General features: G+C 48.4%; 1 protein-coding gene across 5 annotated transcripts in view; it reads right to left on the bottom strand.

The window, feature by feature from the left end:
* Nucleotides 1-14,692, bottom strand: part of LOC139541701 (cytoplasmic FMR1-interacting protein 1 homolog) — a 98,516-nt gene that overhangs the window by 42,011 nt on the left and 41,813 nt on the right. For 4 of the 5 annotated variants that reach the window (XM_071346638.1, XM_071346639.1, XM_071346641.1 and 1 more), the window contains 4 exons: nucleotides 13,578-13,674; nucleotides 10,859-10,987; nucleotides 1,153-1,257; nucleotides 30-121 (listed from right to left, as the gene is read on the bottom strand). In XM_071346638.1, the coding sequence (XP_071202739.1) occupies nucleotides 30-121; nucleotides 1,153-1,257; nucleotides 10,859-10,987; nucleotides 13,578-13,674 (423 nt within the window). Of the gene's footprint in view, nucleotides 1-29; nucleotides 122-1,152; nucleotides 1,258-10,858; nucleotides 10,988-12,053; nucleotides 12,075-13,577; nucleotides 13,675-14,692 lie in introns of those variants that run through there. The other variant, XM_071346643.1, reaches the window with a different exon arrangement.

The raw sequence follows: 14,692 nt of genomic DNA, 5'->3' as shown, positions 1-14,692 counted from the left end.
GAGCGAGCGAGCGAGCGATAAGGCCTCACCGGTTCTTGTTCTCTTCAAAGTGTGCGCTGGTCTTGATGTACCTGGACAGCTCAATCTGCATGTCACCAAACAGAGGAACCACCTGCAGTTGCTGTTGAGGACCGATACATGAAGACCAGTCAGATACATGAAGACCAGTCAGATACATGAAGACCAGTCAGATACATGAAGACCAGTCAGAGACATGAAGACCAGTCAGAGACATGAAGACCAGTCAGATAGTCAGAGACATTTCAGATACATGAAGACCAGTCAGATAGTCAGAGACATGAAGACCAGTCAGATAGTCAGAGACATTTCAGATAAATGAAGACCATTCAGAGACATGAAGACCAGTCAGTTAGTCAGAGACATTTCAGATAAATGAAGACCATTCAGAGACATGAAGACCAGTCAGTTAGTCAGAGACATTTCAGATACATGAAGACCAGTCAGTTAGTCAGAGACATTTCAGATACATGAAGACCAGTCAGTTAGTTAGAGACATGAAGACCAGTCAGATACATGAAGACCAGTCAGATAGTCAGCGCCATTTCAGAAAATCTCAGCCTCTACATGAGAAAGCCTTATGAGGTTTATCACCATGTACCCCTCATTCACTCCACAGACAGTAAGGCCCATGTACCCCTCATTCACTCTACAGACAGTAAGGCCCATGTACCCCTAATTCACCCCACAGACAGTAAGGCCCATGTACCCCTAATTCACCCCACAGACAGTAAGGCCCATGTACCCCTAATTCACCCCACAGACAGTAAGGCCCATGTACCCCTAATTCACCCCACAGACAGTAAGGCCCATGTACCCCTAATTCACCCCACAGACAGTAAGGCCCATGTACCCCTAATTCACCCCACAGACAGTAAGGCCCATGTACCCCTAATTCACTACACAGACAGTAAGGCCCATGTACCCCTAATTCACTCCACAGACAGTAAGGCCCATGTACCCCTAATTCACTACACACAGTTTATGAACATAGACATAAAAACGATGGGATTTTCCATGTTGATTGAGGGTGAAAGGTCAGCGACACATTCAGTCTAAAAAACATCAAGTCCTGGTTCAGACACATATACAACTCTACTGATAAACCCAACCTAATGTGTCTCAAACTCTCACCTTGAAGAACTTGTCAATCTTGGTCAGGTTGATCCTCTTCTTGGCGTCCATTTTGTAGATGTTGCTGTTACTGCCATCCATCAGGTACAGACCAAACCCCATCACCTAGAGGTAAAAAACAGATACAGACCTAAACCCATCACCTAGAGGTAACAGACAGATACAGACCAAACCCCATCACCTAGAGGTAGCAGACAGGTACAGACCAAACCCCATCACCTAGAGGTAACAAACAGGTACAGACCAAACCCCATCACCTAGAGGTAACAGACAGGTACAGACTAAACCCCATCACCTAGAGGTAACAGACTGATACAGACCAAACCCCATCACCTAGAGGTAACAGACTGATACAGACCAAACCCCATCACCGAGAGGTAACAGACAGGTACAGACTAAACCCCATCACCTAGAGGTAGCAGACAGGTACAGACCAAACCCCATCACCTAGAGGTAACAGACAGATACAGACCAAACCCCATCACCTAGAGGTAACAGACAGGTACAGACTAAACCCCATCACCTAGAGGTAACAGACAGGTACAGACCAAACCCCATCACCTAGAGGTAACAAACAGGTACAGACCAAACCCCATCACCGAGAGGTAACAGACAGGTACAGACTAAACCCCATCACCTAGAGGTAGCAGACAGGTACAGACCAAACCCCATCACCTAGAGGTAACAGACAGGTACAGACTAAACCCCATCACCTAGAGGTAACAGACAGGTACAGACCAAACCCCATCACCTAGAGGTAACAGACAGGTACAGACCAAACCCCATCACCTAGAGGTAACAGACAGGTACAGACCAAACCCCATCACCTAGAGGTAACAGACAGGTACAGACCTAACCCCATCACCTAGAGGTAACAGACAGGTACAGACTAAACCCCATCACCTAGAGGTAACAGACAGGTACAGATCTAACCCCATCACCTAGAGGTAACAGACAGGTACAGACCAAACCCCATCACCTAGAGGTAACAGACAGGTACAGACCAAACCCCATCACCTAGAGGTAACAGACAGGTACAGACCTAACCCCATCACCTAGAGGTAACAGACAGGTACAGACCAAACCCCATCACCTAGAGGTAACAGACAGATACAGACCTAACCCCATCACCTAGAGGTAACAGACAGGTACAGACTAAACCCCATCACCTAGAGGTAACAGACAGGTACAGACCAAACCCCATCACCTAGAGGTAACAGACCAAACCCCATCACCTAGAGGTAACAGACAGGTACAGACCAAACCCCATCACCTAGAAGTAACAGACAGGTACAGACCAAACCCCATCACCTAGAGGTAACAGACAGGTACAGACCAAACCCCATCACCTAGAGGTAACAGACAGGTACAGACCAAACCCCATCACCTAGAGGTAACAGACATATACAGACCTAACCCATCACCTAGAGGTAACAGACAGGTACAGACCAAACCCCATCACCTAGAGGTAACAGACAGGTACAGACCTAACCCCATCACCTAGAGGTAACAGACAGGTACAGACCAAACCCCATCACCTAGAGGTAACAGACAGGTACAGATCTAACCCCATCACCTAGAGGTAACAGACAGGTACAGACCAAACCCCATCACCTAGAGGTAACAGACAGATACAGACCTAACCCCATCACCTAGAGGTAACAGACAGGTACAGACCAAACCCCATCACCTAGAGGTAACAGACCAAACCCCATCACCTAGAGGTAACAGACAGGTACAGACCAAACCCCATCACCTAGAGGTAACAGACAGGTACAGACCAAACCCCATCACCTAGAGGTAACAGACAGATACAGACCTAACCCCATCACCTAGAGGTAACAGACAGGTACAGACTAAACCCCATCACCTAGAGGTAACAGACAGGTACAGACTAAACCCCATCACCTAGAGGTAACAGACAGGTACAGACTAAACCCCATCACCTAGAGGTAACAGACAGATACAGACCTAAACCCATCACCTAGAGGTAACAGACAGGTACAGACCAAACCCCATCACCTAGAGGTAACAGACAGGTACAGACCAAACCCCATCACCTAGAGGTAACAGACAGGTACAGACCAAACCCCATCACCGAGAGGTAATAGACAGGTACAGACTAAACCCCATCACCTAGAGGTAACAGACAGGTACAGACCAAACCCCATCACCTATAGGTAACAGACAGGTACAGACCAAACCCCATCACCTAGAGGTAACAGACAGGTACAGACCAAACCCCATCACCTAGAGGTAACAGACAGGTACAGACCTAACCCCATCACCTAGAGGTAACAGACAGGTACAGACCAAACCCCATCACCTAGAGGTAACAGACAGGTACAGACCAAACCCCATCACCTAGAGGTAACAGACAGGTACAGACCAAACCCCATCACCGAGAGGTAATAGACAGGTACAGACTAAACCCCATCACCTAGAGGTAACAGACAGGTACAGACCAAACCCCATCACCTATAGGTAACAGACAGGTACAGACCAAACCCCATCACCTAGAGGTAACAGACAGGTACAGACCAAACCCCATCACCTAGAGGTAACAGACAGGTACAGACCTAACCCCATCACCTAGAGGTAACAGACAGGTACAGACTAAACCCCATCACCTAGAGGTAACAGACAGGTACAGATCTAACCCCATCACCTAGAGGTAACAGACAGGTACAGACCAAACCCCATCACCTAGAGGTAACAGACAGATACAGACCTAACCCCATCACCTAGAGGTAACAGACAGGTACAGACTAAACCCCATCACCTAGAGGTAACAGACAGGTACAGACTAAACCCCATCACCTAGAGGTAACAGACAGGTACAGACCAAACCCCATCACCTAGAGGTAACAGACCAAACCCCATCACCTAGAGGTAACAGACAGGTACAGACCAAACCCCATCACCTAGAGGTAACAGACAGGTACAGACCAAACCCCATCACCTAGAGGTAACAGACTAAACCCCATCACCTAGAGGTAACAGACAGGTACAGACCTAACCCCATCACCTAGTGGTAACAGACAGGTACAGACCAAACCCCATCACCTAGAGGTAACAGACAGGTACAGACCAAACCCCATCACCTAGAGGTAACAGACAGGTACAGACCTAACCCCATCACCTAGAGGTAACAGACAGGTACAGACCAAACCCCATCACCTAGAGGTAACAGACAGGTACAGACCAAACCCCATCACCTAGAGGTAACAGACAGATACAGACCAAACCCCATCACCTAGAGGTAACAGACAGGTACAGACCTAACCCCATCACCTAGAGGTAACAGACAGGTACAGACCAAACCCCATCACCTAGAGGTAACAGACAGGTACAGACCTAACCCCATCACCTAGAGGTAACAGACAGGTACAGATCTAACCCCATCACCTAGAGGTAAGACAGGTACAGACCAAACCCCATCACCTAGAGGTAACAGACAGATACAGACCTAACCCCATCACCTAGAGGTAACAGACAGGTACAGACTAAACCCCATCACCTAGAGGTAACAGACAGGTACAGACTAAACCCCATCACCTAGAGGTAACAGACAGGTACAGACCAAACCCCATCACCTAGAGGTAACAGACCAACCCCCATCACCTAGAGGTAACAGACAGGTACAGACCAACCCCCATCACCTAGAGGTAACAGACAGGTACAGACCAAACCCCATCACCTAGAGGTAACAGACAGGTACAGACCAAACCCCATCACCTAGAGGTAACAGACAGATACAGACCTAACCCCATCACCTAGAGGTAACAGACAGGTACAGACCAAACCCCATCACCTAGAGGTAACAGACAGGTACAGACTAAACCCCATCACCTAGAGGTAACAGACAGGTACAGACCAAACCCCATCACCTAGAGGTAACAGACAGGTACAGACCTAACCCCATCACCTAGAGGTAACAGACAGGTACAGACCAAACCCCATCACCTAGAGGTAACAGACAGGTACAGACCTAACCCCATCACCTAGAGGTAACAGACAGGTACAGATCTAACCCCATCACCTAGAGGTAAGACAGGTACAGACCAAACCCCATCACCTAGAGGTAACAGACAGATACAGACCTAACCCCATCACCTAGAGGTAACAGACAGGTACAGACTAAACCCCATCACCTAGAGGTAACAGACAGGTACAGACTAAACCCCATCACCTAGAGGTAACAGACAGGTACAGACCAAACCCCATCACCTAGAGGTAACAGACCAAACCCCATCACCTAGAGGTAACAGACAGGTACAGACCAACCCCCATCACCTAGAGGTAACAGACAGGTACAGACCAAACCCCATCACCTAGAGGTAACAGACAGGTACAGACCAAACCCCATCACCTAGAGGCAACAGACCAAACCCCATCACCTAGAGGTAACAGACAGGTACAGACCAAACCCCATCACCTAGAGGTAACAGACAGGTACAGACCAACCCCCATCACCTAGAGGTAACAGACAGGTACAGATCTAACCCCATCACCTAGAGGTAACAGACAGGTACAGACCAAACCCCATCACCTAGAGGTAACAGACCAAACCCCATCACCTAGAGGTAACAGACAGGTACAGACCAAACCCCATCACCTAGAGGTAACAGACAGGTACAGACCAAACCCCATCACCTAGAGGTAACAGACAGGTACAGACCAAACCCCATCACCTAGAGGTAACAGACAGGTACAGACCAAACCCCATCACCTAGAGGTAACAGACAGATACAGATCTAACCCCATCACCTAGAGGTAACAGACAGGTACATACCTAACCCCATCACCTAGAGGCAACAGACCAAACCCCATCACCTAGAGGTAACAGACAGGTACAGACCAAACCCCATCACCTAGAGGTAACAGACAGGTACAGACCAACCCCCATCACCTAGAGGTAACAGACAGGTACAGATCTAACCCCATCACCTAGAGGTAACAGACAGGTACAGACCAACCCCCATCACCTAGAGGTAACAGACAGGTACAGACCAACCCCCATCACCTAGAGGTAACAGACAGGTACAGACCAAACCCCATCACCTAGAGGTAACAGACAGATACAGACCTAACCCCATCACCTAGAGGTAACAGACAGGTACAGATCTAACCCCATCACCTAGAGGTAACAGACAGGTACAGACCAAACCCCATCACCTAGAGGTAACAGACAGGTACAGACCAACCCCCATCACCTAGAGGTAACAGACAGGTACAGACCAACCCCCATCACCTAGAGGTAACAGACAGGTACAGACCAAACCCCATCACCTAGAGGTAACAGACAGATACAGACCTAAACCCCATCACCTAGAGGTAACAGACAGATACAGACCTAAACCCATCACCTAGAGGTAACAGACAGATACAGACCAAACCCCATCACCTAGAGGTAACAGACAGGTACAGACCAAACCCCATCACCTAGAGGTAACAGACAGGTACAGACCAACCCCCATCACCTAGAGGTAACAGACAGGTACAGACCAACCCCCATCACCTAGAGGTAACAGACAGGTACAGACCAACCCCCATCACCTAGAGGTAACAGACAGGTACAGACCAACCCCCATCACCTAGAGGTAACAGACAGGTACAGACCAAACCCCATCACCTAGAGGTAACAGACAGGTACAGACCAAACCCCATCACCTAGAGGTAACAGACAGGTACAGACCAAACCCCATCACCTAGAGGTAACTGACAGGTACAGACCAAACCCCATCACCTAGAGGTAACAGACAGGTACAGACCAAACCCCATCACCTAGAGGTAACAGACAGGTACAGACCAAACCCCATCACCTAGAGGTAACAGACAGGTACAGACCAAACCCCATCACCTAGAGGTAACAGACAGGTACAGACCAAACCCCATCACCTAGAGGTAACAGACAGGTACAGACCTAACCCCATCACCTAGAGGTAACAGACAGGTACAGACTAAACCCCATCACCTAGAGGTAACAGACAGGTACAGATCTAACCCCATCACCTAGAGGTAACAGATAGGTACAGACCAAACCCCATCACCTAGAGGTAACAGACAGATACAGACCTAACCCCATCACCTAGAGGTAACAGACAGGTACAGACTAAACCCCATCACCTAGAGGTAACAGACAGGTACAGACTAAACCCCATCACCTAGAGGTAACAGACAGGTACAGACCAAACCCCATCACCTAGAGGTAACAGACCAAACCCCATCACCTAGAGGTAACATACAGGTACAGACCAAACCCCATCACCTAGAGGTAACAGACAGGTACAGACCAAACCCCATCACCTAGAGGTAACAGACAGATACAGACCAAACCCCATCACCTAGAGGTAACAGACTAAACCCCATCACCTAGAGGTAACAGACAGGTACAGACCTAACCCCATCACCTAGAGGTAACAGACAGGTACAGACCAAACCCCATCACCTAGAGGTAACAGACAGATACAGACTAAACCCCATCACCTAGAGGTAACAGACAGGTACAGACCAAACCCCATCACCTAGAGGTAACAGACAGGTACAGACTAAACCCCATCACCTAGAGGTAACAGACAGGTACAGACCAAACCCCATCACCTAGAGGTAACAGACAGGTACAGACCTAACCCCATCACCTAGAGGTAACAGACAGGTACAGACCAAACCCCATCACCTAGAGGTAACAGACAGGTACAGACCTAACCCCATCACCTAGAGGTAACAGACAGGTACAGATCTAACCCCATCACCTAGAGGTAAGACAGGTACAGACCAAACCCCATCACCTAGAGGTAACAGACAGATACAGACCTAACCCCATCACCTAGAGGTAACAGACAGGTACAGACTAAACCCCATCACCTAGAGGTAACAGACAGGTACAGACTAAACCCCATCACCTAGAGGTAACAGACAGGTACAGACCAAACCCCATCACCTAGAGGTAACAGACCAAACCCCATCACCTAGAGGTAACAGACAGGTACAGACCAACCCCCATCACCTAGAGGTAACAGACAGGTACAGACCAAACCCCATCACCTAGAGGTAACAGACAGGTACAGACCAAACCCCATCACCTAGAGGCAACAGACCAAACCCCACCACCTAGAGGTAACAGACAGGTACAGACCAAACCCCATCACCTAGAGGTAACAGACAGGTACAGACCAACCCCCATCACCTAGAGGTAACAGACAGGTACAGATCTAACCCCATCACCTAGAGGTAACAGACAGGTACAGACCAACCCCCATCACCTAGAGGTAACAGACAGGTACAGACCAAACCCCATCACCTAGAGGTAACAGACAGGTACAGACCAAACCCCATCACCTAGAGGTAACAGACAGATACAGATCTAACCCCATCACCTAGAGGTAACAGACAGGTACATACCTAACCCCATCACCTAGAGGCAACAGACCAAACCCCATCACCTAGAGGTAACAGACAGGTACAGACCAAACCTCATCACCTAGAGGTAACAGACAGGTACAGACCAACCCCCATCACCTAGAGGTAACAGACAGGTACAGATCTAACCCCATCACCTAGAGGTAACAGACAGGTACAGACCAACCCCCATCACCTAGAGGTAACAGACAGGTACAGACCAACCCCCATCACCTAGAGGTAACAGACAGGTACAGACCAAACCCCATCACCTAGAGGTAACAGACAGATACAGACCTAACCCCATCACCTAGAGGTAACAGACAGGTACAGATCTAACCCCATCACCTAGAGGTAACAGACAGGTACAGACCAAACCCCATCACCTAGAGGTAACAGACAGGTACAGACGAAACCCCATCACCTAGAGGTAACAGACAGGTACAGACCAACCCCCATCACCTAGAGGTAACAGACAGGTACAGACCAACCCCCATCACCTAGAGGTAACAGACAGATACAGACCTAAACCCCATCACCTAGAGGTAACAGACAGATACAGACCTAAACCCATCACCTAGAGGTAACAGACAGATACAGACCTAAACCCATCACCTAGAGGTAACAGACAGATACAGACCTAAACCCCATCACCTAGAGGTAACAGACAGGTACAGACCTAAACCCATCACCTAGAGGTAACAGACAGGTACAGACCAAACCCCATCACCTAGAGGTAACAGACAGGTACAGACCAACCCCCATCACCTAGAGGTAACAGACAGGTACAGACCAACCCCCATCACCTAGAGGTAACAGACAGGTACAGACCAACCCCCATCACCTAGAGGTAACAGACAGGTACAGACCAAACCCCATCACCTAGAGGTAACAGACAGGTACAGACCAAACCCCATCACCTAGAGGTAACAGACAGGTACAGACCAAACCCCATCACCTAGAGGTAACTGACAGGTACAGACCAAACCCCATCACCTAGAGGTAACAGACAGGTACAGACCAAACCCCATCACCTAGAGGTAACAGACAGATACAGACCAAACCCCATCACCTAGAGGTAACAGACAGATACAGACCAAACCCCATCACCTAGAGGTAACAGACAGGTACAGACCTAAACCCCATCACCTAGAGGTAACAGACAGGTACAGACCTAAACCCCATCACCTAGAGGTAACAGACAGGTACAGACCAAACCCCATCACCTAGAGGTAACAGACAGGTACAGACCAAACCCCATCACCTAGAGGTAACAGACAGGTACAGACCAAACCCCATCACCTAGAGGTAACAGACAGGTACAGACCTAACCCCATCACCTAGAGGTAACAGACAGGTACAGACTAAACCCCATCACCTAGAGGTAACAGACAGGTACAGACTAAACCCCATCACCTAGAGGTAACAGACAGGTACAGACTAAACCCCATCACCTAGAGGTAGCAGACAGGTACAGACCAAACCCCATCACCTAGAGGTAACAGACAGGTACATACCTAACCCCATCACCTAGAGGTAACAGACTAAACCCCATCACCTAGAGGTAACAGACAGGTACAGACCTAACCCCATCACCTAGAGGCAACAGACAGGTACAGACCAAACCCCATCACCTAGAGGTAACAGACAGGTACAGACCAAACCCCATCACCTAGAGGTAACAGACAGGTACATACCTAACCCCATCACCTAGAGGTAACAGACAGGTACAGACCTAACCCCATCACCTAGAGGTAACAGACAGGTACAGACCTAACCCCATCACCTAGAGGTAACAGACAGGTACAGACCAAACCCCATCACCTAGAGGTAACAGACAGGTACAGACCAAACCCCATCACCTAGAGGTAGCAGACAGGTACAGACCAAACCCCATCACCTAGAGGTAACAGACAGGTACAGACCAAACCCCATCACCTAGAGGTAACAGACAGGTACAGACCAAACCCCATCACCTAGAGGTAACAGACAGGTACAGACCAAACCCCATCACCTAGAGGTAGCAGACAGGTACAGACCAAACCCCATCACCTAGAGGTAACAGACAGGTACAGACCAAACCCCATCACCTAGAGGTAACAGACAGGTACAGACCAAACCCCATCACCTAGAGGTAACAGACAGGTACAGACCAAACCCCATCACCGAGAGGTAACAGACAGGTACATACCTAACCCCATCACCTAGAGGCAACAGACAGGTACAGACCTAACCCCATGGTCTAAAGTAGTGCACTATATAGGTAATAGGGAGCCATTTGGCAGCCTGCCAGCCAGAAGCTCACCTTGAGCAGCATGTGTTTCTCGTTGGGGGTCAGGTACATCCTGTTCTCATAGTAATCAACACACAGGTTGACTATGTCAGCCAGCAGCTCATCATGGCCGTTAATCACCTCCAACTGTTGCTGCAGAGACTGGAGAGAGAGAGAGATGTTTAACTGACTAGTGTTGTTTTAGAGAGGAACAACCAGAAGACAGAGAGAGAGACAGAGAGAGAGACAGAGAGAGAGATGTTCAACTGACTAGTGTTGTTTTAGAGAGGAACAACCAGAAGACAGAGACAGAGACAGAGAGAGAGACAGAGAGAGAGATGTTCAACTGACTAGTGTTGTTTTAGAGAGGAACAACCAGAAGACAGAGAGAGAGAGAGATGTTCAACTGACTAGTGTTGTTTTAGAGAGGAACAACCAGAAGACAGAGAGAGAGAGAGATGTTCAACTGACTAGTGTTGTTTTAGAGAGGAACAACCAGAAGACAGAGAGAGAGAGAGATGTTCAACTGACTAGTGTTGTTTTAGAGAGGAACAACCAGAAGACAGAGAGAGAGAGAGATGTTCAACTGACTAGTGTTGTTTTAGAGAGGAACAACCAGAAGACAGAGAGAGAGAGAGATGTTCAACTGACTAGTGTTGTTTTAGAGAGGAACAACCAGAAGACAGAGAGAGAGAGAGATGTTCAACTGACTAGTGTTGTTTTAGAGAGGAACAACCAGAAGACAGAGAGAGAGAGAGATGTTCAACTGACTAGTGTTGTTTTAGAGAGGAACAACCAGAAGACAGAGAGAGAGAGAGATGTTCAACTGACTAGTGTTGTTTTAGAGAGGAACAACCAGAAGACAGAGAGAGAGAGAGATGTTCAACTGACTAGTGTTGTTTTAGGGAGGAACAACCAGAAGACAGAGAGAGAGAGAGAGAGAGATGTTCAACTGACTAGTGTTGTTTTAGAGAGGAACAACCAGAAGACAGAGAGAGAGAGATGTTCAACTGACTAGTGTTGTTTTAGAGAGGAACAACCAGAAGACAGAGAGAGAGAGAGAGAGAGATGTTCAACTGACTAGTGTTGTTTTAGAGAGGAACAACCAGAAGACAGAGAGAGAGAGATGTTCAACTGACTAGTGTAGAATCGCTTGGACATAAACAGAGAATGATGCCAATATTATGTTCGTCGGCACGGTGTGTTTCCTCAAAACTGTGTGTTTTACCTGAGTGATCTTGTTGTGGTTGGCCAGGTGTGTTTTACCTGAGTGATCTTGTTGTGGTTGGCCAGGTGTGTTTTACCTGAGTGATCATGTTGTGGTTGGCCAGGTGTGTTTTACCTGAGTGTTCTTGTTGTGGTTGGCCAGGTGTGTTTTACCTGAGTAATCTTGTTGTGGTTGGCCAGGTGTGTTTTACCTGAGTGATCTTGTTGTGGTTGGCCAGGTGTGTTTTACCTGAGTAATCTTGTTGTGGTTGGCCAGGTGTGTTTTACCTGAGTAATCTTGTTGTGGTTGGCCAGGTGTGTTTTACCTGAGTGATCTTGTTGTGGTTGGCCAGGTGTGTTTTACCTGAGTAATCTTGTTGTGGTTGGCCAGGTGTGTTTTACCTGAGTGATCTTGTTGTGGTTGGCCAGGTGTGTTTTACCTGAGTGATCTTGTTGTGGTTGGCCAGGTGTGTTTTACCTGAGTGATCTTGTTGTGGTTGGCCAGGTGTGTTTTACCTGAGTGATCTTGTTGTGGTTGGCCAGGTGTGTTTTACCTGAGTGATCTTGTTGTGGTTGGCCAGGTGTGTTTTACCTGAGTGATCTTGTTGTGGTTGGCCAGGTGTGTTTTACCTGAGTGATCTTGTTGTGGTTGGCCAGGTGTGTTTTACCTGAGTGATCTTGTTGTGGTTGGCCAGGTGTGTTTTACCTGAGTGATCTTGTTGTGGTTGGCCAGGTGTGTTTTACCTGAGTGATCTTGTTGTGGTTGGCCAGGTGTGTTTTACCTGAGTGATCTTGTTGTGGTTGGCCAGGTGTGTTTTACCTGAGTGATCTTGTTGTGGTTGGCCAGGTGTGTTTTACCTGAGTGATCTTGTTGTGGTTGGCCAGGTGTGTTTTACCTGAGTGATCTTGTTGTGGTTGGCCAGGTGTGTTTTACCTGAGTGATCTTGTTGTGGTTGGCCAGGTGTGTTTTACCTGAGTGATCTTGTTGTGGTTGGCCAGGTGTGTTTTACCTGAGTGATCTTGTTGTGGTTGGCCAGGTGTGTTTTACCTGAGTGATCTTGTTGTGGTTGGCCAGGTGTGTTTTACCTGAGTGATCTTGTTGTGGTTGGCCAGGTGTGTTTTACCTGAGTGATCTTGTTGTGGTTGGCCAGGTGTGTTTTACCTGAGTGATCTTGTTGTGGTTGGCCAGGTGTGTTTTACCTGAGTGATCTTGTTGTGGTTGGCCAGGTGTGTTTTACCTGAGTGATCTTGTTGTGGTTGGCCAGGTGTGTTTTACCTGAGTGATCTTGTTGTGGTTGGCCAGGTGTGTGTGTTACCTGAGTGATCTTGTTGTGGTTGGCCAGGTGTGTGTGTTACCTGAGTGATCTTGTTGTGGTTGGCCAGGTGTGTGTTACCTGAGTGATCTTGTTGTGGTTGGCCAGGTGTGTTTTACCTGAGTGATCTTGTTGTGGTTGGCCAGGTGTGTTTTACCTGAGTGATCTTGTTGTGGTTGGCCAGGTGTGTTTTACCTGAGTGATCTTGTTGTGGTTGGCCAGGTGTGTGTTACCTGAGTGATCTTGTTGTGGTTGGCCAGAAACATGGAGAGGTTCTGAGACTCCTGGATGGACGAGGGTTCTGACATCTTCCTGAGGAACTGGGCAGCTCTACAGGGAGGAGAAAATAGGGAGGGGGGAGGAGAGGGAGAGGTGTGGGGGAAGAGACAGAGAGAGAGATAGAGGGGGGAGAGAGAGATGAGAAAAGGGCGGGAGGGAGAGAGAGGAGAGGGAGAGAGGGGGGGGGAGAGAGGGGGGGGCAGAGGAAGAACAGTATGTGAGAGATCAAGGAAGGTCTGTTCAATATCAAACACAGACTGCCTATAGAAAGTGATTCCCATCACTACTTAACATACTGCCACTTCGCAGACAATGGTTTCTCCCTTTACAACTGCCTTAAACTAGAGGAACATCACCTCTGTTCTACCTGCAGGGGGCATGAGACGGCAGGAGGAAACTCCCTGGACTTTTACTCACAGACGGAGAGAAGACAACAGGCTTTGAAGCTGAGATAGCAGGGAGGGACGCTGAGTGATGTTACCATCTAGTGTCTATGATAGCAGGGAGGGACGCTGAGTGATGTTACCATCTAGTGTCTATGATAGCAGGGAGGAGACGCTGAGTGATGTTACCATCTAGTGTCTATGATAGCAGGGAGGGACGCTGAGTGATGTTACCATCTAGTGTCTATGATAGCAGGGAGGGACGCTGAGTGATGTTACCATCTAGTGTCTATGATAGCAGGGAGGGGATGCTGAGTGATGTTACCATCTAGTGTCTATGATAGCAGGGAGGGGACGCTGAGTGATGTTACCATCTAGTGTCTATGATAGCAGGGAGGGGACGCTGAGTGATGTTACCATCTAGTGTCTATGATAGCAGGGAGGGACGCTGAGTGATGTTACCATCTAGTGTCTATGATAGCAGGGAGGGACGCTGAGTGATGTTACCATCTAGTGTCTATGATAGCAGGGAGGGACGCTGAGTGATGTTACCATCTAGTGTCTATGATAGCAGGGAGGGACGCTGAGTGACGTTACCATCTAGTGTCTATGATAGCAGGGAGGGGACGCTGAGTGATGTTACCATCTAGTGTCTATGATAGCAGGGAGGGACGCTGAGTGATGTT

The sequence above is a fragment of the Salvelinus alpinus genome, chromosome 16 (assembly GCF_045679555.1).
Source record: "Salvelinus alpinus chromosome 16, SLU_Salpinus.1, whole genome shotgun sequence".
NCBI lineage: Eukaryota > Metazoa > Chordata > Actinopteri > Salmoniformes > Salmonidae > Salvelinus > Salvelinus alpinus.
Note: the sequence above shows the minus strand (reverse complement) of the source record. Positions and strands in the feature narration are given on the sequence as shown.